We start from the raw sequence: 27,509 nt of genomic DNA on the forward strand, positions 1-27,509 counted from the left end.
GACTGAGAAATTCAGAATCACATTTCCAACAGTACTCTCCCCTGTCATGCAACACTGTAGGGACATCGACTAAATTGAAATTTAAATAATTCTACTGTAATCATGTCGGTAAAAAGAACATTTTAGGTATCTGAATTATATCATTTCTTTTTAAACGGGCACGTTTGATGGAAAGAGTAAAGGCCTCAGTTTAACAGTTGATTGCAAACTTTTGAACAGTCGTGCACTGATGTGCTGGGGGTACAAAAACAGCCGTGAAAGTGCCCTCAGGTTTAGAAAGTAAGTAGGTCACTGTTGTTTTTTTGTGGCTGGTGAATTAAGTATTTTACCAGCTGGTGCTCATTTCCAACCCTGAGTGCCCCCTAGGAAATGTGTCATGGAAAAAACACAATGAATTGCCCTCTTGGGTGCCCTTCGATCGGCGTAAAGGTGATGCAGGGCCCTGTAGGATGGCCTATTAGTAGAGAAAATCTGATGAATTGTGCTGTGGGGTGACCTTCCAGTGGAGAAAATGCAATGATTTGCTTTGCAGGGTGCCCTCCAGTGGGGAAAACATGACACTGGGCCTGTTATGGTGCCCTTGAACTGGAGAAAACACAGTGACTTGCCCTCCAGGGTGACCCTCCAGTGGAGCAACGTTGATGTAGGGCCTTGTAGGATGCTTTTCTGCTGGAGAAAATATGATGAATTGCCCTCAAGGGTGCTCACCACTGGAGAAAATATGAGGCAGGACCCTGTGTTGTGCCCTTCTAGTGGAGAAAATGCAATAATTTGCTCTCTAGGGTGCCCTCCAGTGGGGATAACATGAGGTGGGGCCAAGTAGGGTGTCCTTGTACTGGAGAAAACACGATAAAGTGCCTTTTACGATGACCTTCCAGTGGAGCAAAGGTAATGCACGGCCCTGTAAGGTGCCCTTATAGTGGAGAAAACAGAATGGTGCCCTTCAACTGGGGATAAAGTAATGAATTGTCCTCTAGGTGGGGAAAAAAAGATGCAGGGCCGAGTATGGTGCCCTTGTACTGGAGAAAACAATAAATTGCCCCCGAGGGTGGCCCATAAGTGGAGCAAAGGTGATGCAGGGCTCTGTAGGGTGCCTTCCTAGTGGAGAAAATAGAATGAATTGCCTGCTAGGGTGCCCACCACTGGAGAAAACAGAATGCAGGGCCCTGTATGGTGCCATTCTAGTGGAGAAAAGGCAATGGTTTGCCCTCTAGGATGCGCTCCAGTGGAACAAAGGTGATACATGGCCCCTGACTGCCATCGAGATCAATATGTCATATATATCAAAATAACAAGGTGCCTCCTCTTCCTGGAATAAATAAAATTCAAATCGTCCCTCCCTCTTCTTCCTGCTCCCAAACACAGCCGGTCCTGTCAGTACACATCTCCTACCTCCTCCGCCCACCACAGATCTGCCAGTGTACAGATGGGTGTAACCAGCATGCTGTGACCTGCAAGAGTTGGCATCTTATGTACTGCAGATCAGCAAGCGTTCTGTGCTTATCTCAGAGTGAAACTATTTCACTCTCACTGTCTCTTCGAGGTGAAATGGCGCAGCGAGTAATTCAGCTGGATCAGGAAAAACTCTCCTGTTCGATCTGTCTGGATCTACTGAAGGATCCGGTGACTATTCCCTGTGGACACAGCTACTGTATGAGCTGTATTAAAAACTACTGGGATGAAGAGGATCAGAAGCAAATCCACAGCTGCCCTCAGTGCAGACAGACCTTTGGACCGAGGCCTGCTCTGGTGAGAAACACAGTGTTGGCAGATTTAGTGGAGGAACTGAAGAAGACTGGACTCCAAGCTGCTCCTGCTGATCACTGCTATGCCGGACCTGAATATGTGGCCTGTGATTTCTGCACTGGGAGGAAGCTGAAAGCTGTCAAGTCCTGTCTGCAGTGTCTGGTCTCGTACTGTGAGCAGCACCTCCAGCCTCACCATGAATCCCCTGCCTTTGAAAAACACAGGCTGGTGGACCCCTCCAAGAAGCTCCAGGAGAACATCTGTACTCGTCACAATGAGGTGATGAAGATTTTCTGCCGCACTGATCAGCAGTGTATTTGTTATCTTTGCTCCATGGATGAACATAAAGGCCACGACACAGTCTCAGCTGCAGCAGAAATGAATGAGAAGCAGAAAGAGCTCGGGGCGACTCGACAAAAGATCCAGCAGAGAATCCAGAACAGAGAGAAAGATGTGAAGGTGCTTCAGCAGGAGGTGGAGGCTATCAATTGCTCTGCTGATAAAGCTGTGGAGGACAGCGAGAAGGTCTTCACAGACGCGAAGCAGCAGATCAGATCTCGTCAGAAATCCGGGGTGACTCTTGCCAACGAGCTTCAGGAGAAGTTGGAGCAGGAGATCGCTGATCTGAGGAGGAAAGACGCTGAGCTGGGGCAGCTCTCACACGCAGAGGACCACATCCAGTTTTTGCACAATTACATTTTGCTGTCACAACTTAGTGAAGCTACAGATTCATCCGGAGTCAAGATCCGTCCTCTGAGGTGCACTGAGGATATGACTGCAGCTGTGTCAGGGGTCAGAGATAAACTACAGGACATTCTTAGAGAGGAGTCGACCAAGATATCACTGACAGGGTCTGAAGATGTTTTACTGGCACAGGCAGAGCCCAAGACCAGAGATGAATTCCTCAAATATTCATGTCAAATCAGACTGAATGAAAACACAGCAGACACGAACAAGATGGATATTAGACATGGCCTAAAGGCAAAATACTGTGAAAACAATTACAACTATTGTCGTCACCCAGACAGTTTCTCTGACTGGCCTCAGGTTTTGTGTAGAGAAAGCCTGACTGGGCGTTGTTACTGGGAGGTGGAGTGGAAAGGGAGGGACATTTTTGTAGCAGTTGCATACAAGACTATTAGCAGAACAGGAAGAGACAGTATATTTGGACACAATGACAAGTCTTGGGCCTTGGAGTGTTTTTACAATGGTTATGAATTCAGACATAAAAACATCATCACTCCCATCTCAGCTCCTCAGTCCTCCAGAGTAGGAGTGTACCTGGATCATGGGGCAGGCACTTTGTGTTTCTACAGCGTCTCTGACTCCACCATGACTCTCCTCTACAGAGTCCAGACCACATTCACTCAGCCTCTCTGTCCTGGATTTGGTTTGTATGGTAATGGATCCTACGCTGAAATCTGTAAAGCTTAAAACACAGAAGACTAAAACCCACAGAGACAAGACGCCACCCATGGCATCTTATTAGAGTTTCTGTTTGTGGCGCTCTTTCTCTTTTCAGCCGAGGTTTTTATCACTGCTTGTTATGACAAGTGAGCTCTTTATTGCTATTCTTTAATATGAAATATTTGTATGATAAATAAGCAATCGCAAAAAAACTAAACTTAAATGTAAAAAAATGAATATAAAAAAAAAACAAAGACAAATATATAACTTTAATATTGTGTGAGAAATAATGCTAAAAGGGTTAAGGGTTTTTGTGTATTTCTTATTCTTAAATCAATATAGTGAGATAATAATCAGTAACTTTATGTTTTGCTTTCTGTAATTTAGTTTGAAAGTGTAGGAGACCTTTGATATTTGGAGGAAAGGGTAGTAGTAAGGGATTTAAAATCATATCTTTGGCAATCAATAACCGAACAGAATAAATACAGTTTTCCCAAATGATATTTCTCTGAACAAACATGTTCAGAGAAATATGAAAATGAAAATTCAGCCATTATCTACTCACCCATATGCCGAGGGAGGCTCAGGTGAAGTTTCAGAGTCACTCCACCTAACGGAGGCTGACGGCGCCCCAGATTCAAACGTCCAAAAACACATAGTTGAAACCACAAAATATCTTCCTACTGCGCGTCCGTAGTGATCCACGTGTGCGCTTGCACGCGAGACCAGCGAAAGCACGTGAACACACATGAACGCGCTGCCCATGTCTCATGCTCTCGCGCAAGCGTGCACACGTGTACACGGTCCACAGAGAGGCAGTCAGAGCTGCAGGCTACAATGAGGCTAAAAACAGAGTTCAAATGACGTTTTTCCAAACAACTTTTTATGTCGGGGCTTCAGGACACTTGGATCACTACAGACGAGCAGTATGGAGATATTTTGTGGTTTCAATTATGTGTTTTTGGACGTGTGAATCTGGGGCACCATCAGCCTCCATTAGGTGGAGTTGTGTTGCTACCCACTCTCCCCTTGGATCTCCGCAAGTGAGCCTCCCTCGGCATATGGGTGAGTAGATAATGACTGAATTTTCATTTTTGGGTTCACTATCCCTTTAAACAAGAGTTTAAATTAGAAAAGTTCTTACTGTGTCAAAATCAGAAGCTTAGACAGGCCATTTGTAATTTTAGGGCGAATAACACCAGAATCCCAAAAGTCGGTGGAAGATATAAAGGGCTGGACGGAAGCCAGAGGTTCTGTAATTCATGTAATGATAATCGTCTTGGTGATGAGTTTCATATTCTGTTTGAATGTACGAATGTATGTATCATGAACTTCAGACAAAGATATCCGCCAAAATATTATGTAACTTGTCCATCCATGTTTACATTAATTTTATTATTACAATCTAATAATTTAAAAGTTATTTGTAAACTAGGTGCCTTTTTGAAGAGCGTCCTTCCTTTGTTTAAGTGATATATTTGTTTTAGTTTTGTTGCCAGGACTATTTGTGCTCCATACCATGTGAGTCATGGTCATGAGTTAAATGACTGAATGAATGAAACGTTTGCATCCAGGTTGTCCATTAAAAATATATATGAATGTATTTGAAAATTATCCAATTTTAGCGACAGTTGTGAGTATCAGACCATAATAAATTTACATGTGGACATTTAAAAAATACATGGTCAATGGTTTCAACTTCCCCAGAAAGATCTACTTTGAATTTGAATTATTTGTGAAGAAAATCATTACCAGGGAATATTGCTGACACTTTAGGAACAACAGGTATAAGCAAAATTAACAAAAGAAAATCCTTTCAGAGGCCTCTATATTAACCTGAGTTAAAGTCGCACAAAGTCTGTTTTATTTAAAAACCAAATTAGTCATTTTGTCTCAAGCGGAGTCGTTTGTGCTGTTTGGCGGGTTAGCTTGTTTTAATTGGCCAGCCGCTTGACTGACAAGGAGCACCACCAATCAGACTAGCTGTTGTGGAAGTTACGTGTATACAATGTCCAGTCAGCGCTGACATAGAATCTGTTATCAACTTAAATATATGTTATACAGTTGCTGTAAAATGAAACCTTTCAGTATAGTTGGTTTTCTACACTGTTTACAATTGATAAAACATAACTGAGTGAAACAGATGTGTTTGAATTATGATTCTTCAGAACATGAACAGCGTCTCCTGCACCACATGATGAGCTCACGGCATATTGGTAGACAGGGTCTATGCACACAGTGCCTCCTCTTCCTGGAATAAAGCAAGCTGTCATAGTCCCTCCCTCTTCTTCCTGCTCCCAAACACAGCCAATCCTCTCAGTCTACATATCCTGCTTCCTCCACCCACCACAGATCTGCCAGTGTACAGATGGGTGTAACCAGCATGCTGTGACCTGCAAGAGTTGGCATCTTATGTACTGCAGATCAGCAAGCGTTCTGTGCTTATCTCAGAGTGAAACTATTTCACTCTCACTGTCTCTTCGAGGTGAAATGGCGCAGCGAGTAATTCAGCTGGATCAGGAAAAACTCTCCTGCTCGATCTGTCTGGATCTACTGAAGGATCCGGTGACTATTCCCTGTGGACACAGCTACTGTATGAGCTGTATTAAAAACTACTGGGATGAAGAGGATCAGAAGCAAATCCACAGCTGCCCTCAGTGCAGACAGACCTTTGGACCAAGGCCTGCTCTGGGGAGAAACACAGTGTTGGCAGATTTAGTGGAGGAACTGAAGAAGACTGGACTCCAAGCTGCTCCTGCTGATCACTGCTATGCCGGACCTGAATATGTGGCCTGTGATTTCTGCACTGGGAGGAAGCTGAAAGCTGTCAAGTCCTGTCTGCAGTGTCTGGTCTCGTACTGTGAGCAGCACCTCCAGCCCCACCATGAAATTGTTCCATTAAAGAAACACAGGCTGGTGGACCCCTCCAAGAAGCTTCAGGAGAACATCTGTACTCGTCACAATGAGGTGATGAAGATTTTCTGCCGCACTGATCAGCAGTGTATTTGTTATCTGTGCTCCATGGATGAACATAAAGGCCATGACACAGTCTCAGCTGCAGCAGAAATGACTGAGAAGCAGAAAGAGCTCGGGGTGACTCGACAAAAGATCCAGCAGAGAATCCAGAACAGAGACAAAGGTGTGAAGGTGCTTCAGCAGGAGGTGGAGGCTATCAATTGCTCTGCTGATAAAGCTGTGGAGGACAGTGAGAAGATCTTCACAGACGCGAAGCAGCAGATCAGATCTCGTCAGAAATCCGGGGTGACTCTTGCCAACGAGCTTCAGGAGAAGTTGGAGCAGGAGATCGCTGATCTGAGGAGGAAAGACGCTGAGCTGGGGCAGCTCTCAAACGCAGAGGACCACATCCAGTTTTTGCACAATTACATTTTGTTGTCACGACTTAGTGAAGCTACAGATTCATCCGGAGTGAAGATCCGTCCTCTGAGGTGCACTGAGGATATGACTGCAGCTGTGTCAGGGGTCAGAGATAAACTACAGGACATTCTTAGTGAGGAGTCGACCAAGATATCACTGACAGGGTCTGAAGATGTTTTACTGGCACAGGCAGAGCCCAAGACCAGAGATGAATTCCTCAAATATTCATGTCAAATTACACCAGATCCAAACACAGCACACGAATGCATGGACACTGGGTATAGACTACAAGCATCATACACTGAAGACAAGTACAGCTATCCTAGACACCCAGACAGTTTCTCTGACTGGTGTCAGATTTTGTGTAGAGAAAGCCTGACTGGGCATTGTTACTGGGAGGTGAAGTGGGGAGGGAGAGGTGTTTACATCGCAGTAGCATACAAGACTATCAGTAGAAAAGGTGATGAAAGTGCATTTGGACACAATGACATGTCTTGGGCTTTGGAGTGTTTTCATGATAGTTATGAATTCAGACATAAAAACATCATCACTCCCATCTCAGCTCCTCGGTCCTCCACAGTAGGAGTGTACCTGGATCATGGGGCAGGCACTCTGTGTTTCTACAGCATCTCTGACTCTACCATGACTCTCCTCTACAGAGTCCAGACCACATTCACTCAGCCTCTCTGTCCTGGATTTGGTTTGTATGTTTATGGAGCCTCCATTGAAATCTGTAAAGCTTAAAACACGGAAGACTAAAACCCACAGAGACAAGACGTCACCCATGGCATCTTATTAGAGTTTCTGTTTGTGGCGCTCTTTTTCTTTTCAGTCGAGGTGGTTATCACTGCTTATTATGACAAGTGAGTTCTTTGTGAAATATTTGTATAATAAATAAGCAATCGCAAAAAAAACGAAGTGTAAAAAAAATGAACATAAAAAAAACAAAGACAAATAGATAGCTTGAATATTGTGTGAGGAATAATGCTAAAAGGGTAGGAGAACTTTGATATTTGGAGGAAAGGGTAGTAGTAAGGGATTTAAAATCATATCTTTGGCAATCAATAACCGAACCCAAATATTTCTCTGAACAAACATGTTGTGACAAATTTGTTGTGATTATTTAGCTTCTAACTTGTTGTGTAGTCTGTAATGTTGTTCTGTTGGATGTATGTTTGTGTTGTGGCAGCTCTATACGCCTCGTCTTTATCACAGCATTTTAATAAATCAATAAATCAAACATTAAATCGATATCAAAGCCTTTTCTGAGTTAATTAGTATTTTAACACTGACGCCCTTCCACTCCCAAATACCTTTAAACATCACTGAATGAAAAACGCTATTTAGAGTATTGCATACATATTCAACATGATCAGTTTTATTTCTTAATTTTCTAGTTTTGCATCACATTTTTTTAATGTTATGTATTAACAGCTCTGTCTCAGTATGGAAAAAGCTAATTTCCGGCAGTGCAATGAAAACGAGAGCCTATCATAGTTAGCAAGTTATTCGAAATACGACTTAGTATCTTAAAATAATAAGAAACTCTCTCAAAATAATGAGAAATGTTTTCAAAACAAGAGTTAGAATCTCAATATGATGAGTTAATATCTCAAACTAGTGAGAACATTTATCACAATGATGCATATCTCAAAAAATAATGACTTGCTATCTAAAGATAATAAGAAATAAATAACTTACTGTCTCAATAATAAGAAATCTTCCTCAAATAATGATTTCATATCTCAAAATAATGTCTCAGATACCTCAATATAAGGATTTACTCATCTCAAAATAATGAGTTAGCATTGTTTCATATTATGTTGAAATGTCAATAATGTGACATGTGAGAAATGTGAGAAGGTCTCGCATTACTTTGAGTTACTAAGTCATCATTTTCATAGTTTTTCATTATAATATAGGGTTTTTTTTATACTTTTTTCCCTTTATTTGTACAGAACAAGTCTAGGACTACAAGTTCAAGATAAAATAAATTAGTAGCAATGGTCCGAGTGATGCTGCAGCACAAACATAAACAAAAAAGGCAACACAAATAAAAAGGAGAAACAATCAAGAGCACAAGAGAGCAAGGCAAGAGACTTCAAAAGCACCTGGATATAGATGTATACAGTTTTGTTTTTTTTTGCTTTACTATTCAATTTTTCCATACATATGAGCGACCGAAAGTTGATGGCAAGTATTTATAAACACAGTGAGGGAGTACATACTTTCCACTTAAAAGTATGACTGTGGTATTTACCCAAAACAGTATTTGGATCTAGAAAAGTTGATGCTAGCAAATTTAAGTTTGTTTGCAATGGAGAAAATTTAGAGGTTGTTCACTGTTTTAAATATCTTGGGATTACTATGAGATCTATAATGGATCATTCAAAATTGCTATTGATGAGTTGTATAAGCAAGCGTCCCGTGCTGTGTATGCCCTCCTTTGTAGAAGTAGAACATATGACATATGACCTGCAGATGTCACACTCGATCTCTTTGACAAGTTGGTTTCACCAGTCATGTTATATGCATGTGAGGTTTGGGGGTCTGAAAAATTTGATTCACTTGAAAAATTACATCTCAAATTCCTTAAATAAATCCTAAAAGTTAAGACAACAACATGTAGTAATGTGTTTTATGGTGAGTTGGGGAGGTGTCCACTTTGTACTGCAGTTAAAAAGAGAGTCATTGATTATTGGGGAAGGCTGATAGAAGGCAAAGAAAGTAAACTGCATAGAACAATGTATACTTGTTTGCTTAGACTGCATAACTCAGGTGTATTTGTGTCACCATGGATTCTGCAGGTGAAGCAGATATTGGATGACTGTGGTTTATCTTTCCTTTGGCTCTCTCAAAAATGTAGTAACATTGACTGGTTGAAACTAACGGTTGAGCAGAGGATGAAAGACCAGTTTCTGCAAAGATGGCGAAGTGAACTTAATAGTATGACATCTTGTGATATTTATGTAGAGTTTAAACAAGAGTTTAAATTAGAAAAGTACTTACTGTTTCATATTCTGTTTGAATGTACGAATGTATGTATCATGAACTTCAGACAAAGATATCCGCCAAAATATTATGTAACTCGTCCATCCATGTTTACATTAATTTTGTTATTACAATCTAATAATTTAAAAGTTATTTGTAAACTAGGTGCCTTTTTGAAGAGCGTCCTTCCTTTGTTTAAGTGATATATTTGTTTTAGTTTTGTTGCCAGGACTATTTGTGCTCCATACCATGTGAGTCATGGTCATGAGTTAAATAAATGACTGAATGAATGAAACGTTTGCATCCAGGTTGTCCATTAAAAATCCATTTTAACGACAGTTGTGAGTATCAGACCATAATAAATTCACATGTGGACATTTAAAAAATACATGGTCAATGGTTTCAACTTCCTCAGAAGGATCTACTTGGGATTTTAATTGTTTGTGAAGAAAATCATTAACAGGGCACATTGCTGACACTTTAGGAACAACAGGTATAAGCAAAATTAACAAAAAAAAATCCTTTCAGAGGCCTGTATATTATGCTGAGTTAAAGTCGCACACAGTCTGTTTTATTTAAAAACCAAATTAATCATTTTGTCTCAAGCGGAGTCGTTTGTGCTGATTGACGGGTTAGCTTGTTTTAATTGGCCAGCCGCTTGACTGACAAGGAGCACCACCAATCAGATTAGCTGTTGTGGAAGTGACGTATCAGCGCTGTCCAATCAGCGTTGATCTACTGTGCCGACAGAAAAAATGACCCACCTCTTGCGGCTGGGCTGACGTAAAGTTGCATTTCCGCAGCGGAGGAGACACCACCGGCGGCAGCGTCTGGGGTCGCATTTAAACTTATCTGAATAAAAAATATTTAGCTTCGCGTCCTCAGCGGACTGTCGTAGCTCCTGGATTGACATGGCGACGGAGATAACGAAAGGTGTGGAACAGGTCTCAGTGGGTAAGGAAAAAATAGCTAGCCGGAGCTAGCCAGCTAGTTAGCTAGCTCCCAGAGACATGTGTGCCCTGCCTATTGCATCAGTTGCAGAGATGTTAGCAGTTAGCATGCTAGCTAACACTGATTTCTGAATGTGTGGTTCTCCGGTGCGGTATCCATTCATATCAAAACGAGCAGGTCTACATACACAGACACTTCACCAATGTGCGGATGCCGAATGAAGACAAAGACAGAGCTCGGCAGATGAAACTGAGAGCTAATAATTAGCAATGACAGCTGTCAGTTTGCTGTGCAGCAGCTACAGGGCTGCGTCAGGCAGTTAACCCGGTGTGATTTTGCCTCATAATTTAACCGTCCTTCATTCGACACATAACGTGAAGTTGTCATCAAGGTCACATCACGTTATTTTAGCTATTTGTGATCCGTCTGTGATGCTTTCAGTTTCGCCTGTTGTCGTGTCACTGTGTGCAGGGTCAGGATAGGATGGGTCCACCCACAGATGGTGTACATTTAGGTCTGTATGCTATTCTTAACACATGTCATGTATTCTTATGTCTCCTTCATTTGCACATACATGAATATTACATACGCTGAAAAGTATTTCATGTCTCCATGTACTGGTGGGCCGTCACGATAAGAGTGTGCATGATTAATATGATGTTAATTCAACTACAGTAGAGACTCGATCACTAAAATTAGGTGGGGAAAAATGGATATATTGATATCTGTATCAGTTATCAGTCAAATGAGTTGTTATATATCAGCAGATCAGCCAAATATCCAGTATCGTTTATCCATAGGTCTTACAAAAAGACTCATCAGGCTCCACATCCTTATTTCACCCAGTTCAATGTGTATTTAAGTGGAGCCTGGTGAGTTTGTGGAGATTTCTGGTCTTGCCCTTTAATAAAAAGACACTATCAGACAGTTTGAATAACAACCTGAGCCTGTCACTGGCAAAAACAAGCGCTTTTAGTGGACATAAATTGACGGTACACAAAAGCCTCAAGTGGTCACATTGCAGCCTGTTTCATTTTCTTATACGGTTTTGCTTTCCATAGCTGCGCTGTTTTGCCCCTGCTGTGCTTGTCACTGCCTGCACGTACCACTCTAGGCTCTTAAAAGCAAACGCAAGACCTTTTTAGCCTGGCTTCTAATTGAGCTCTCGTTTATTTTATTTTATTTTATTTTATTTTATTTATTTTTTTAATTTTGTATTTATGATTGTTGTGTATTTATTTTTAGTAATCTGTCTTTATTTAGCTGGCATATTCTTCAGCTTCGTTACTTATTTATTTATTAATTTATTTATTGTTAACTTATTTATTTTCCTATTTATTGAAAGATCTAAAATTTCGTTCTTTATTCTGAGTTTTTATCCTGCCTCTGGTGTCAGTGTTTACTTTTTTAATTCTGTGTCAACTATGATTTTTACAGCAGACATATATCGGTTGTAAATATCGCCTATCGGTATCTCTGTTTCATAATAATCGGTATCAGCATCGGCTCTTAAAAACAATACCGGTCGATCCCTCTTTCTGATAGTCACTTGGACACAAAAACCCAGGTTGAAAAATACTGATGTTACCCCGAAAAGATGTCAGGATTTAAAGAGGGATGCACCTTATGGCTAAACGTATATGGTAGAATCTGCCCACATATTTGGATGTAACGTTAGTTGCAGCCCTGGTTTTTAGTGGAGATGCTTCATGTGTGTTTATTTAACTTGCTTATTGTTGTTTGTTCACTCTTAATTCAGTCAAGATTTCCCCGTGTGTGACCTCAGCACTCTTTACGTTACTCACTGAAAGATCACGTCACATTCACCATGCAAACCTTCTGTGTTACCTGTTATCCAGCCTGTTTGTGAGGCCTTATCTCCCAACATCAGTGTAGGAACTCACTAATGTGCTGTGGCTGTTACTGCCAGACATGTTCAACTCGCACATTTGGGTGGAATGCTCAGATGTCCGCATACCTTCTGCCATGTTTTCTGTCATGTTTGCCTCTATTGATAGGTGAATGTGGATTTGCTGGTGAGCAGTAAACACTAACACTAACTGTGACATCACCAACACCACGTCCACGCTGTCTGCCTCCAGTCTGATAACACTGCAAATGACTAAGGTCTTTAAAATGTTAGATCAGTTTCAATATTACTTCGGGAGGCAAAAGTTCAAAATCTGACTCATTCTTCAGCAACACTTAGGCAGGATTACTGGAAATAGACTTTTGTGGACTTTGCTGTCCCAGTAAGAGTCGCTTCTCTTTTACTGGTCTTACCACTTAATCATTTGTCTCGCGCCTCTCTAGTCTTCCAATCACTCAAAGCGCTTTTACACTACATGTCACATTCACCCATTCACGCACACATTGGTGGTCGAGGCTACCGTACATGGTAGCACCTGCTACTCAGTAACCATTCACACAGGATACTTTGACATGCGGACTGGAGGGGCCAGGGACAGAACCGCTGATCTTTCCATTACTGGACGACTTGCTCTTGAGCCACAGCTGCATGAGGAAGGTCTTTGTGGAAACACTCTTCTTTACTTGAAGCTGAAACATTCAGAGAGCTCGCCAACATGACGTCAACCAAGAGTCTCAGTCACTACGTTTACATGCTTAATTAATTACAGCTACAGTTACAGCTCGACTGGGCCATTTAACTGGACTACTGTCCTTGTCCCAGTATACAAGCACAGGAGGGGAATCCATTTATTGAGCCAAGTATGTGCGACTCCTCTACGATAGGTGGAGATATGCCCCCTTTCAGCTTGTTAGTATTGGACCTTTTTCCTGTTGACCTATTACGTCACAGACCAAACAATGGACAAACAAGTTAGCTACGGTTAGCTAGCTGCTAACTGGTACCATGGTGGACAACTTTACAGCTCTGTACATTTGGTCCGTCCAGAAATGCATGGCTCTTGATGTAGATTTCTCCATGTTGCTACTAGCTTCTTCTTCTGTTACACATTTAATGCTATTCAACTTCCGGGTCAAAGTCTGGGTAATTTGACTCCCAATCAGTAGTCCGTCTTTTGATTTAGTACAATTTCAGTCTAACATGTTAACATGTATTTTAAAAGTCTGGTTTTAGTCGGACTTACACAATAAATCCATTGTATCTAATGTCATGTAAACGTACTGACTGAGTGTGAGGCCAACTCATGAAATTTATGTGAGCTCCATCTGATTAAACCTGCACTCAACAGTTGTCATTTCTGCAAAACCAGTATTCACCAGCTACAACGTTCACCCTGTAAAATGTCTGTTAATTACACGGTTAATAATTTAAGTTATAACTGAGGGATAACACTAGTGATATTCTACTTCTATGTTCTTGTCAACACATGCCATGAAAAGCCAAAACCAGCGATGTGCCTGTCAGTCTCTCCCTCCATCTGACTTACCTAACCTGTCGTGGCACTGAAGCCTGAAGCTCAACGGTTTCCACTGATGATATAAACCTGTAATCACTTCCTTAAACTGCTGGAAACTTGCTGTGAAATCCAGGGTCGCCCCAGGTATTTTAAGTGACTGGGATGTAGTGCTGTGTCTTACTCTCCCTCTGCTTCGCAGGTGAGCTGTATGTGTCGGACAAATGTGGCAGCGACCAGGATGGGGACGGCACGGAGCAGAAACCCTTCAAAACTCCTCTCAAGGTAAACGGGCACCTAGCTTTAAGTACCTCTGTTATTAACTTCAATTGTGTCCAGGCGTGTGGTGTTTCAGGCTCCGGGATTTGGTGTCAGTTATAGAAATAATAGGGATGTTATTGATATTTGCTCCACTGATCCTGTTTTACTAACATGTCTGTCATTGTGTTTATCAACAAATCCTCACAGGCTCTGTTGTTCGCTGGGAAGGAGCCGTTCCCGACCCTCTACGTAGAGTCACAGAAGGAAGGAGAGGTTGGTTTGAAATATCTTTTAATTTCAGAATTTTCACATTAAAGGTCCAGTGTGTAGGAGAGAATAAGAATTATTTTGTTTTCGTTACCTTAGAATGAGGCGTTCATATCTACACAGGGAGCGGGTCCTCGTCGCCCAGAACGGACAAACTAAACACTGGCTCTAGATGGGGATATTTGCGTTTCATATCCGCCACCATAATTAGCAGCCCCTTTGCAACCAGCAGTGTCGGAAAAACACTGATTTTTTTGAATGTGAAACTGCTTTATCCAGTGATCTTACCGGTTTAAATCACTTGGTCCTTTTGTTTTGGAGAGGAAGAGACCTCTGTCGAGAATTCAGCTCCTGGTAAAAACAAAAACCTCCTGAAAGTGAATGCTGAAGGAATTCTAACTAGGAAACATATCAGCTGGCTGCAGTCTGCAGTCCTTGCCGCTACACGCCACTAAATCCTCCTAAATCTCACACAGTGTTCCTTTAAACTTTATTATATCTACGTGCACATACACAGGAAATGATTCTGTCTTGATTTAGATGGCAGGGATTATTTGCAGTTTGTTTTCATTGATTAGTTTATCCCCTTTCACCTTAAGGTATTTGTCAACCTGCTGCAGAATCGGGTCATGATGCCACTTGATAACAATCGATACACAATAGATAACCTGGACCTGAGCTAGAAAGCAAAGACAAATCTCTTTTATTTACTTATCTTAGTCTCTTCATGTACTGTATGTGTTTGTCCTCTGTTTCCTCCTCAGCGTTGGGCGGTGATCTCCAAGACGCAGATGAAGAACGCGAAGAAGGCCTTCAACCGTGAGCAGACGAAGAACGACGCCAAAGATAAGAAGGAGGTGCGTGCACCATGTGGCTCACGTCAGCTCCTGTGAAAGCAGTGAGCTATGACTCAGTCTATTTATTGAGAAACTGATGTAGTGTCTTTAAATGTTTGCTCCATGTCTGCTGTGCAGGCTGAGGACAGCGAGAGGAGAGAGAAGAACCTGGAGGAGGCCAAGAAGATCATCATCGAGAACGACCCCAGCCTGCCTGAGCCTGAAGTGGTCAGCCATATTGTTTCAGCTATTATATCAATATAATGCACTCGTTGTATTTCCTCATCAGCGGTGACACAGACGTAAGTCTGCGCCTTGTTTATCGTCCACAGAACGAGGCTGCACGCCCACATTTTCAGAACAAAATAGAACAGGCTGCAGTGAGAGTCTCTCTCCATGGGATATTTAAAAACAGCAGCTTTGTGCATTTAGTCCTTCTCAGGCAAGCTCAGGGGTTTAGTGTTGCTGGAGCCCACAGGAAGTGAGGATTAGAATATATGCAGTTCATATAACCCAGTAGAAAGTCATATAAGCACTTTAAGATCCACTCATTACTAAAGTGTGTGTCATATAAAAATTAAAGTGATGGTCAGAGTTGTCACAGTGAAATTTAAGGTGTGTTGATGGATTCACGTCATCAACTCATGCACTGAGGAACATTACAAGTTAACGTTCCACCTTAAAAGTGGACGGCATTTGGAACCGTACCTTCTCGGTGGAAATGGGGCCAAAGGCTACAGCCAGCGGTCTTGAACAGGAATGGAGACAGTGCAACCTGCATTTCTTTCCTGAACAGTTCAATTGCCTTTAGCTACAAGAAGCCAGTAGGTTATCTCTAAAACAACGATGGGCTTGTGTTAAGGCCCAGACACACCAAACCAAATTCAGACAACAAGTGACGATGAAAGCCGACTGCTGAGTTGCCTCACATTACCTGTGTCTCGGCCAAAGAGTTGTACATGAGCACACTGCAAAGAGTGCAAGTGATGGCCAGTTAGCACGTGTACTCTGCGGCTGCATGAGAGAACATAACTTTCCATACCAGCAGACGGTGGTTGTCTGTAAATACCATTCAAAAAGGAAAACCAGAAGACCGGCTTGATGCTAGTTAGCCAGTTAGCACATTAACAGAAGAATCCAATGTTGAAAGAATGAAGCATGTTATAGTGCCAGTGAACATTAATACAAACCATCATGAAATGTTTCTGCTAAAGAAAAATAATCTCACCTCATGAAACAAGCTCTTAGCTCTTAGCTCTTTGTTTACTTTCCTCACTTCAGTTTCTCTGCTTGTGTGCTGAGCTGAAGTGTCAATCAGAGTGATTTTGTGAATCAATACAACATAAATCGTGCTGATGCTGATTCAACATGATGAATCAGTGGAAAAAATGCCAACTAGTGCTGGCAAGGGCCAACGGTGCTGAACACACTGCACCAATGAGTGCAGTGCCCAACATTTACCGCCAGCTTGGTGTTTCAGGGCCTAGTTTTAAACATAAGCAACACAAGCGGTCTAAAATTTGCAACATTTTGTTTTTAAAAGAGTTGCCCTTATTATCGATTGGTTTAACCAATAAAATAATCAATACAATTCAGCTGCTTAAATGTGAATACTTTCTGGTTTCTTCGCTCCTCTATGGCAGTAAACTGATTTTCTTTGAGTTTTGGACAAAACAAGATATTTGAGGATGTCATCTCAGGCTTTGGAAACACTGATCAACATTTTTCACCATTTACTGACATTTTAAAGGCCAGTTGGCTAATAGATTAATTGAGAAAATTATCTTTAGTTGCATGCATGGTTCTTAATCAGGAACTGTCTGTTCTGACTGTGTTTTGCAGGTTAAAATCCACCATCTGGAGGCCAAGCGAGGTCAGAGAGTCAAAGTGTTTGGGTGGGTTCATCGTCTCAGGAGACAGGGTGAGGAGCCTGACACATTCACTGACATGTTTCTTTTAAATGAATCTAACTGTTGTGTCTGAAGACAGTTTTTGTTGTATATTTGTTTCTGTCTCTGGCTTCAGAGCAGAAAAAGCAACACTCAAATTCAGAAAGTCTTTTGCTTTTGAACTCGACTGACCGAAAGTTTGACTCATATTTATACTGGGTATATTTTTTGTCTCCTACAGGAAAGAACCTGATGTTCATTGTGCTGAGAGATGGAACTGGTTTCCTCCAGTGTGTCCTGTCTGATAAACTGGTACAGCTTCCCCATTTTACACTCTTTGTCAGTTGCTACATTAGTGTGCTGTATTTTATTTCTTAATTTCACCGACCACCGCCTCCTACAACGCTGCCTCTGTTTTTGTCTTTTATGCAAGAGGTACATTATCAATATCTCCTCCACAGTCGCCATGTTTGTTTTTGAGTTTGTTGTTGTCATAAACTTTTGACTCTGGGCTGCCTCCTGGTGGATATATGGTTAACATCCATGCCAATATAAAGGATGCATGGAAGTATGTGGGCAGTGACAGTAACATCGTTTGAAACGGACGTATACATTTTCGTACGTACCTTAATACTGAGTGGCAAACACATAATATAAGCTTCATGTGTACGAAATTTTAAATCAAAATAAGCTTTACTCAGAGCCTGCTCACAACAACACTCGGTTTAAGTTACGTTTTTTATTTTTTTTCAAGCTAAAATTCTGATCATGATATAACCACACATGCTCACAGTGACGCTGTATTTTCCCTCTGATGTTAACTAACACTGTTTTTTCCATCTTGTCTTCAGTGCCAGTGCTACAACGGCTTGATGTTGTCCACAGAGAGCACTGTCGCTCTGTACGGGATTGTCACTCCAGTTCCTGAGGGGAAGCAGGTAAACACACCTGCTGCAGAACAGACAGAACCTGCAGCACGAGTACACGCACACACGAGAGGCCAAGTCACTCTGAGAGATCAGGTTATACAGGAAATCAGAGCTGTAAGATTCACACATGCTGCTCAGTCAGCAGGTTGGCTTTTTAGATTTTGTCAATATTTACTTGAACCTTTTGTGGAACAGTGTATTTTAGTGATACAAGTTTGGGAATCCTTCATCCTGCACATGCTCTCAAAGCTGATGAGAAACCTGGTTATGCATAAACATGGCGCGCATTCTCCAGGAGCAGTCTAGCTGGAAAATGAGGTTTCTCTAATCCCCTACCATGAATATGGAAGATGGTTTCCGTTACCTTTAAGCAGTCAGATTTCCACTACTGTTAATAACTCACAGACAGTTTGAGGCATATTATTCTTCAAGAGAAGAAGCCATTGCCTTCAGTTTCCCCTCTTTCAGTAGCACTGTAGGCCGTCTTTACGTCACCTTTGTATTTTTACACAGTACCAAACAGCGGCAGCATCATGCCGCTCCAGAGTGTAGTTATAGACAGCATGCTGGCGTCCTGGAAGCAAAAAAGGTGTGACAGGCGTGACATATAACACAACAGCGTCGGCCTCTAGTGTGACATATAACAAATGCGTTGGCAGTGCTTTCCTAACAATAATAACACCATAATCTGGCAATAACAATCATTTACCGTCTCTGTTATATGGTGGCTGATCTCATCGTCTGCGCGGAGAGTGAGGAGCTACTGGACCTCACTGTTTTACTAACTGCAGACATTTTCAACAGCTGTTCTTCCTCTTTGAGTTAGCTGCTAACTGCCGGTTTTCAAATCTCCCTGTGGTGGGGGCACATGTAAGACAACGTCAAAACATCACCTATTTTGTCCTGCCTGCTGTCTCTTTCACATGTCGATTTGGCGCTTCTCCTAACTCTGCTGCCAGCTTAAAGGCGAGACAACTCTGCAGTTGCACTTTTTTTTTTTTTTTTTAAACGTTGAGGTGAAATAGCAGTGTGAAATTATTGCCTTAAACAGGCAGTGTAAAAATAGCCACAGGAAACGGGAAGAATGTTTTCACACATGAAAGTCTCTGTAACCGCTTATCCTGTTGGGGGTCGCAGTGGGTGGAGCCTATCCCAGCTGACACTGGGTGAGAGGCGGGGTTCACCCTGGACAGGTCACCAGACTATCACAGGGCTGACACATAGAGACAGACAACCATTCACACTCACATTCACACCTACGGACAATTTAGAGTCACCAATTAACCTGCATGTCTTTGGACTGTGGGAGGAAGCTGGAGCACCTGGAGGAAACCCACGCTGACACAGGGAGAACATGCAAACTCCACACAGAAGGGCTCCCCCACCCTGGGGTTCAAACCAGGAACACTGTTGCTTTGAGGGGACAATGCGAACCACTGCATCACGTGCCACCAATAACAATCATTGAAGATAAAATCTGATGTAAGAGTAAAAACAGAGATTATGACTAGACAGAATACTGACAAAATAACCGGCACAGATAAAATTGAATTTGTGCTGAAACAAATAATACGATAGTTCAGATCAGAAAATAATTCCACAGAAACATTTGTAATGCATTAATTGTTTGCTACTTTTCTCAGTTTTCTATCGTGAATTGAATATTTTCGAGGTTTGAGACAAAACAAGGCATTTAAAGGTGTCACCTGTGCCTCTGGGAAATTTCGATGGTTGCCTCCCTAAATGAATAAATAATATAATAAACATCTTCCAGTGTAACGTGGTAAAACGATGACATTCTGCAACGTTAGGGAGCGATCACACAGAAATGAGACGCTAGAAACGCGGACGCTTCAAAGACGCTTGAAATGCTGAAAGCGCTTATTCAATGCATGCTAGACAAAAAAAACTGCAAGAAGCGCCTGTGGAGCGGCGGTGCGTGCGCGCACGCAACACACACCTCCTGTCACCTCCCTATGTCTCCCCTTGAATATAGTGTTTCCCTCAAAGACAGTAGATACAGTTGCTTACATGAAACTATCACGAGCAAATCAAATCCAACTTTGTTTATATAGCACTTTTCATATATAAAAATGCAGCACAAAAACTGTGAAGCTAGCTAGCTAGCGTATTATCGTCATCGTCAATTACATTGTAATCACCAGACAAATTCGTTGCGCTGCTCACACAGCTCCACGCGTGTCTCCTCCTGTGTTTGTTCGAGTACTGAGGTGTGCATGTGTTGTATAATTCATCAAAATCAAATATTGTCAGGATAAATTTCTCGTCTTCGGAGTGCATTATGTTGTCTGTCGCTCGTAACTGCCGTAAATGACCAAACTGCCGTAACTGCCACAACAAAACAGGAAGGAGGATTTTGTTGGCTGCCTGGGCCAATGACGACAATGACGAATGGTGCTACTGGCGTCTGATGCTCAAAAAGTTGAAAATATTTTAACTTTTCAGCGTCTACGCGCGTCTAAAAAGAATCGCCTACAAAAACGGCCGTCTAAAAAGACACTTGAACAGCGGTCAGACGCGCCGTATCATAGGAAAACAATGGTTTTACTGGCGTCGCATCTCTAGCGTCTCATTTCTGTGTGATCTCCCTCTAAGATAAGTGCAGCATTCTGCAGCGTTAGATAAGTGCATTAATACCACAGTGTGAAAAAACATGAAGAAGCTCCTCAGTAAGTTCTGCTCTTTCTCTCACAGGCGCCCGGAGGCCACGAGCTGCACTGCGACTTCTGGGAGCTGATTGGCCTAGCTCCGGCAGGTGGGGCCGACAACCTGCTGAACGAAGAGTCGGACGTGGACGTGCAGCTGAACAACCGACACATGCTGATCAGAGGAGAGAACGTCTCCAAGGTCCTCCGAGTCCGGTCCACGGTCACGCAGTGCTTCAGGGACCACTTCTTCAGCCGCGGATACTACGAGGTGAAGCACATCGACAACATGAATTACATTTTGTAAAAAAACAAAAAAAGGTGCAAGGTGTCTGAGAGTCAAAGTCTTGACCTTCACTTAAATAAAACAGCGGCACTGTTGATGTGAAGCTTTTTTCTCTGACACTCAGCCGCCTCTCTTTGAGTTCTGTGCAAGTGGAAAACCTCCATCTCTAAACGACGTTCAGCCTGTTTCTGAATTATAAAATTGTCCTAAAAGCAGCGGTACAGTTTGAGGCAGCAGGCTAAAAGCTTTTTATTCTAAGGTCAGCAACATATCTAGTCTGCAAATATCTGCATGTAGCTTATGTTTGTCGTCTTTATTTGACTGCCTTATCTCGTATCTTTAAATGTGCTAACAGGAGGATTTGGCCTCAGTGGCTCTCTATCAAATCTACATCCATTCAGATCCACTATTGACTGTATTTAAAGTTATCTCAAAGTCAAAGTCCTGAATGATTTGCACATTCTCATGGTTACTGTGGTAACAATAAGTGTGGTTTAATACTACAGCAAGCTCTCCTCAAGCAGCTCAGGAATACGTCAGAAGCTGGTTTGACCGTTGACAGTGCAGCCAGGCAAACTTAGCGATGTTTTGATAAAGTAATCGTTCACTGTGACTGTTTCAATACAGTATAATACACTTGCTGTGGCTGCCACCTGGTGTTCTGCCAGTTGAATGCTTTTAATGTGAAGCAGCACGCAGCAGCACAAAACCCCAGTAACACCATCAAACACCTGGCTGTTGTCTGTAATGGGAAAGGTTGCATTCGGCATTCACACCTGGGTCAAATGACTCTGCAGTAGTCACAGGTATTCATTGGCTCCAACTGCATTCGGCTCTGATCTTCAACACCCAGGTGGACGCGCTATGCAACGACAGACCACCACAGAATACTGTCCGAGCAGCACTCGAACATTGATCCAAAATTAATCGGCACAGGGATTAACAGAAACTGAATAAGTACGATATGTAAAAAAGAAGTAACCATCGTAACATTTTCACTGGCCTCCATGATGCTGTACATAGTTAACTAACCTGTTTCTGGCCTGGCCTATGACGAACCACATGTCAGAAAGGCATTTTTATCTACCGCAGAGCCTTCTACACGGCTCAGGTCCACTGGCAATGAGAAAGGTGTCTATTGTCTATTTTTAGCGGTTGTTCCCACGTGTAAAAAACCTGCATACATGTGCTAACTTTGGTGGAAAAGGGGAATAGGACATGGTTTCCTGTAATGGATTTGCTTTAGCAGTAACTTCATACAGCTCTGATACAGCTGCTGGAGAGTGAGCAGTAAACATTGGAGCTCATATCAGTGAGATAAGATAACAACCAGAACATTGCGTTGTTTGCTGTAAATTCTATTCAGGGTGGGAATGGCGGACTCTGCCAACAACGACAACTAGGCCTGCTATGTAAATGTTTTGTATGTTGATCTGTGCAGATCAAGAGGAGTGGATAAAAGATTTGATGAAAGATGAGTCGCCCTCAGAGTTGAACAAATCCAGTCGTTTTACCAACACAAGAACCCAACTTTAGAGAACAGATAACTTGTGATTCAGACTGCAGAAACATTCTGTTGCACGTCTGAGACCTGTGAGCTCAGGATCACAGGCTCTCTAACCACCACATCGGTTTCTTTCCTTCTTTCTTTGTTGTTGTTTTTCTGGGTGTAGATCACTCCTCCGACCCTGGTGCAGACTCAGGTGGAGGGCGGCTCCACGCTGTTTAGCCTCAACTACTTCGGCGAGCAGGCGTACCTGACGCAATCCTCTCAGCTCTACCTGGAGACCTGCATACCCGCCCTGGGCGACACCTTCTGCATTGCCCAGTCATACCGGGCCGAGCAGTCCCGCACCCGCAGGCACTTGTCCGAGTGAGTATGCTGATCAACTTTTTAGCAACTGCAGAAAAGGAGGGAAAAGTGAATTAATTTCAAGTTTCTGTAATGTCCAAGTGTGGTGTAACAGCTGGAGAGGCAGCAGAGAGAACTCACTCTGGGCATCAGTAAAGTTTGAAAGAGTTACTTTGGCCCAAAGGAGAATTGTTGACCTGGGTGTAAAGGTGATGACACAGCAACTATTTGGTAATGAAATACATTTGTGGGTTATTATTCAGGACAAAATGCTTGAAAGCAGTCCAGATGAGGAGTTGAGCTGCAGTTCGTCTTCTCTTAGTCCCAGTGATCGGCACATCTGAGTGATGCAGTCAGTGTTGGGTGTGTTTCCAGTCACAGACCCTACAACGGTGAAGCGTATCATAACTATTGATTTTTTAATTTATTCTCAGGTACACCCACATCGAGGCCGAGTGTCCCTTCATGTCATTTGAGGATCTGCTGGACAGACTGGAGGATCTGGTGTGTGACGTGGTGGACAGAGTGCTCAAATCCCCCGCCGCACCGCTGCTCTACGACATCAACCCCGTATGTCAGGTTTTCTTTTTTGAATGCGGGAATGTGTTCAAGCTAAGGAAACACAGTTTGCATCTGAATTAAGAATGAATTAGTGCTCAAACAAAAACTGATGATTGATGGATCATTCATTAATTCCAAATCTTGATGATTAATAAAATCGAGCTAACATTGGTGCTAATGTTGAGCTTCAAAGTTCATTGTAGACACTGGAGAGAGCAGTTAACATAATCTCACCTCAGATCCATTCGGTATGTGTTCTGGAGCTTTTGATCACCTGTAAATATTTTCTCTGATGGTGTTTTTGTTTTATTTTTACACCAGAACTTCAAACCTCCCAAGAGGCCGTTCAAGAGGATGAACTACTCAGAAGCCATCGAGTGGCTCAGAGAGCACGACGTCAAGAAGGACGACGGCTCCTACTACGAGTTTGGAGAGGTGACGACTGCACACGACACACACATCACTCCTCAAATGAGTTCTTGCCAGCACAGCTCTCATCGTGACTCTGTAGCACAGAATTCTCTTTGATTTCATGTCAGCAGTCATCACGTGAGACTATGATCGTAGTTTTTTGGCTGGTCCGCAGCATGCAAGGTCAGCACTATAAATGTGAAAGTCTGTTCATGGCTGAGTGAGTTATGACGAAGTGTTGGTATTTTGAGCCCCTGATATTCAGCCTGTTCAAGATGGTAAAGTTGCACCGTTATTCCAACTCACCATCCTGTATAAAACCTACGGATAAGGGTGGTGGGACAGTGTTTGATGCTCTTAAGACAGCAGCGTAGCTTATAGTGCGTGCAGGGAAGGTAGCATCAGAGCAGAGTCGCATTACGTTCCACTCTAGTTCTCCTCGGGAGCAGCTGCTGAGTCAAGTGCGACACCTAGTGGTAAATATGGGTACACTGGTCCAGTGTTTGGCTTAATATCAATCAGATTTGAAATGTTTTACACTGGCCCCACCCTGAGTAGTTCTCTTTGTTACAAGTAAACTGAACTTGACATGTAAAATTGGTGTAGTGTCCCTTTAATGTGGTTATTGACGTGTAATCCTTTCGTTGTGCAGCAGGTAGGTAAAGAGCTCATAGTTGAGTTTGTGCTGACCTCAGTCTGAAGTTCAGCTGTGGAGCTACAGTTTTCAGACTCACCTGTAGAGGGCGTGGCTGTCTTTAAACTGGAGCTGCCGTACCTGTCAGAAACATGTGACCATGCTGCTTTGACGTGTAGTCAAGGAGCTCAAGATGTTTGTGTCACCACATTCATAATTTTCTGGGTGCTTTTTTGTAACCATTAAACAGCACTGTAAATAAAGATTTGTTTTTATTTGTGTTTTGACCCCTCTTTGTCTCTGACCTGTCTCACTCTCAGGACATCCCCGAGGCTCCGGAGAGGTTGATGACAGACAGCATCAACGAGACCATCCTGCTCTGTCGTTTCCCCGCTGAGATCAAATCCTTCTACATGCAGCGCTGTGCCGACGACAAACGCCTCACCGAGTCGGTACGAACCTCGGGATCAAACTTTAATCTAGGGCACAAAACCTGGAGGTTTATCAGGGCAGAGAGTGTGTGTGTGTGTGTGTGTGTGCGCCTCTCTCCTGAGATAGAGCAGCAATCAGTGCTTCTGTACAAACTATAGTAATAGAGTAAATACCACTCTAAGCTAATTGGAGCAGAACCCTCAGAGCTGATGTGTGCACCCAAGATGGGAGCTCAGAAACTGTGGCCTTACATCGATACTCCGCCTAAGGTTTGTGTGTGTTTGTGCGCGCTGCAGGTCGACGTGTTGATGCCAAATGTTGGCGAGATCGTCGGAGGCTCGATGCGTATCTGGGACGCTGAGGAGCTGCTGGAGGGATACAAGAGGGAGGGAATCGACCCGACCCCGTACTACTGGTACACTGACCAGGTAACACAACTGAGTGCTTCTGTAATTTCTTGTCTGCACCGTGGCCCTGGAAGGAACAAGGATGTTTTTGTTGTTTTTGTTGTTATTTATTCCCTCTTTTCTGCCAGGTAAAAAAGAAATCTGAATTCTAAAAAATATTTACTTATTAAACAGATATTTTTAACAAAAGATATTTTTCAATATATTTTTTAATAGTTTTACAGTAGTTTAGTTCTTAGGCACAAACTCAATCAGACACATTTATGAAACGACCTTAATATAACTTCTCACGTTAAAAAAAATCATCTTATATAAAAAAATGCCCCAAACTACATATATCATACTTCCCTCTATAATATTTATTTTATGTTGCTGTGAAAAACATCAACAAATTCTCCTTCAGACAGCTGGACTTTTTCATGCTTCTCACCAAAAAAAACAAACTACTTTTCACGAGACTGTGTTTGAACGTGATTTTCTACTTTCACCCAAAACTCACTTCTACTGAATGGAGCTTGAACGCATCATAATGTAACTCAGTGCAACCTCTGTGAGCTGAGGAGTGGAGGAGAGTTATAAAACCCTCCGACAGCGACCCTGCACTGATGCTGACTTACTGAGCATGTGCAACGCCGTTTTGTGTTCATCATGGAAGACGCTCCGTACAAATGAAGTTCCTCGGCGACCCTCACAAACGTGACCTGCTCAAACTAAGACAGACGGTTACAGGCCTGCTGTCATACAGACGCTAACATCTCCAGTCTCTATCACAAATCATAGACTCTCCAAATCCACCCAGAGCTTTGCCTTCCTGTGTCACTGTGTTCTATCAATAGTGTGTGTTAACAGGCTGCTCCGTGTGTGTGTGTGTGTGTGTGTGTGTGTGTGTGTGTGTATTCCAGAGGAAGTACGGAACGTGTCCTCATGGCGGTTACGGTCTGGGTCTGGAGCGATTCCTCACCTGGCTGCTGAACCGACATCACATCAGAGACGTCTGCCTGTACCCACGATTCATCCAGCGCTGCCGACCCTGAACACACACACACTTACATATACATACACACACACATACACACATTCTGTTAGTATATCTGGATCTGGCATGTGGCAGCAGCCTGTGAGCCACAACATCTGTCGCTACAACATTAAATCAAATCACAAAGAATTCTGTCTCTTGTCCCTCTGGCTGTTTTTATTTTCTGTATCAGACCTCAGCGCAGTTAGAGACGCCGTCTGCTGCGCCGTCACAGCTTCCTTCTCATTTGTTCTGGCTTGAATCAGATGGTCCTGCCTCTGCTCACACTCACCAGCTCATCTTTTAACCAGTAATAAACATTAGTTTCCTGTGAGTGTCCACAAGTCCTGGAAATACTGCAAACGTGTCTCAAATGTGGTCTGCTGAGTAAAAGCTCCCTCCTCCTTAAATTCAGTTTTCCTCTTCAACTTACTGTACAGAGGAGTTTGTAAACATAAACTTAAAAATGAAAATTAATTTAAAGCCTCATAAATATACATTTTTAAGTTTATGTTTGCTAATTCCTTTTGGATTTTTTTTACATACAAAGCAGCTGATTTTCCTTCTCTGGTGTTTCGTCCGTTGTCAGTCGCACCAAAAAGATCTTAGATCTTAGGTTTTCTGCCTCACAGCTTTTTTGTAAAGTGAAGTTCAGTTCTCATAATTCTGAGATATGAAAGTCATAATAAATAAGGTTGTCATTTATTTTCTCTGAATGCACCTCTGTAGGAAACCGGTTATAAAACATTTGCGTCCCTTTGATATCCAGGAAAAGAATCCTGTGGCTCAGCCTGTGGACTCTGATGTACTCTGTGCGTTAGGTTTGATGTAAAGACACAGTGCGTCTGAATCACACACGCCGCTCCGCTCATTATTTGGTGGTTGGGTAACGTTTACTTTCGTCAGTGCTGCTTTTGTGCACTTTTCGTGTACGTGGGAACATTTGACTTCTTCCCTGAGAGAAACAGCTGGGTCTGGAGACCACAGGTGGAAATATAACGTGGGCGACAGCCTCCTCATCAGAGGTTTAGACGTGTGACGTAGGCGTCGGCCTCATCATGTTTGTACTTTCTGCCTCTTCATCTGAAATACTCAATAAACTGCACTTAAATAAATGTGATTCAAACTGCTGGTGTGTGAGGGGTTTTCTTTGGGTTGGGTGTGTTACGTGTTTGGATGGTGTGGTTTCCTTTCAGGCCAAACGTTGTCA

At 42.6% G+C, this 27,509-nt stretch overlaps 2 protein-coding genes across 7 annotated transcripts; both read left to right on the forward strand.

Moving 5' to 3' along the window:
• Window positions 1-1,370: 1,370 nt before the first annotated feature.
• LOC125905554 (tripartite motif-containing protein 16-like) lies at window positions 1,371-7,500 on the forward strand. Of its 5 annotated transcripts, none has more exons than XM_049603578.1 (2): window positions 1,371-2,835; window positions 6,928-7,500. In XM_049603578.1, exons 1-2 carry the CDS (start codon window positions 1,471-1,473, stop codon window positions 7,270-7,272), a joined length of 1,710 nt encoding a protein of 569 aa, XP_049459535.1. In that variant the 5' UTR covers window positions 1,371-1,470; the 3' UTR covers window positions 7,273-7,500. The 5 variants fall into 5 exon arrangements, with proteins under 5 accessions (XP_049459535.1, XP_049459536.1, XP_049459537.1 ...); XM_049603579.1 differs by having other exon boundaries at window positions 1,374-2,271; window positions 6,367-7,500; XM_049603580.1 differs by having other exon boundaries at window positions 1,374-2,205; window positions 6,301-7,500.
• A 2,789-nt stretch (window positions 7,501-10,289) lies between these two features.
• On the forward strand, window positions 10,290-27,428 carry nars1 (asparaginyl-tRNA synthetase 1). 2 transcript variants are annotated; one of them, XM_049603587.1, is made up of 15 exons: window positions 10,290-10,473; window positions 14,056-14,138; window positions 14,322-14,387; window positions 15,146-15,238; window positions 15,356-15,445; window positions 17,060-17,138; window positions 17,348-17,418; window positions 17,958-18,044; window positions 20,751-20,972; window positions 22,661-22,860; window positions 23,274-23,409; window positions 23,722-23,835; window positions 24,766-24,897; window positions 25,174-25,305; window positions 26,187-27,428. In XM_049603587.1, the coding sequence occupies exons 1-15, from the start codon at window positions 10,431-10,433 to the stop codon at window positions 26,316-26,318; spliced, it is 1,680 nt and encodes a 559-aa protein (XP_049459544.1). In that variant the 5' UTR covers window positions 10,290-10,430; the 3' UTR covers window positions 26,319-27,428. The 2 variants fall into 2 exon arrangements, with proteins under 2 accessions (XP_049459544.1, XP_049459545.1); XM_049603588.1 differs by having other exon boundaries at window positions 10,293-10,452.
• Window positions 27,429-27,509: the final 81 nt, after the last annotated feature.

The sequence above is a fragment of the Epinephelus fuscoguttatus genome, linkage group LG18 (genome assembly GCF_011397635.1).
Source record: "Epinephelus fuscoguttatus linkage group LG18, E.fuscoguttatus.final_Chr_v1".
Classification (NCBI taxonomy): Eukaryota; Metazoa; Chordata; class Actinopteri; order Perciformes; family Serranidae; genus Epinephelus; species Epinephelus fuscoguttatus.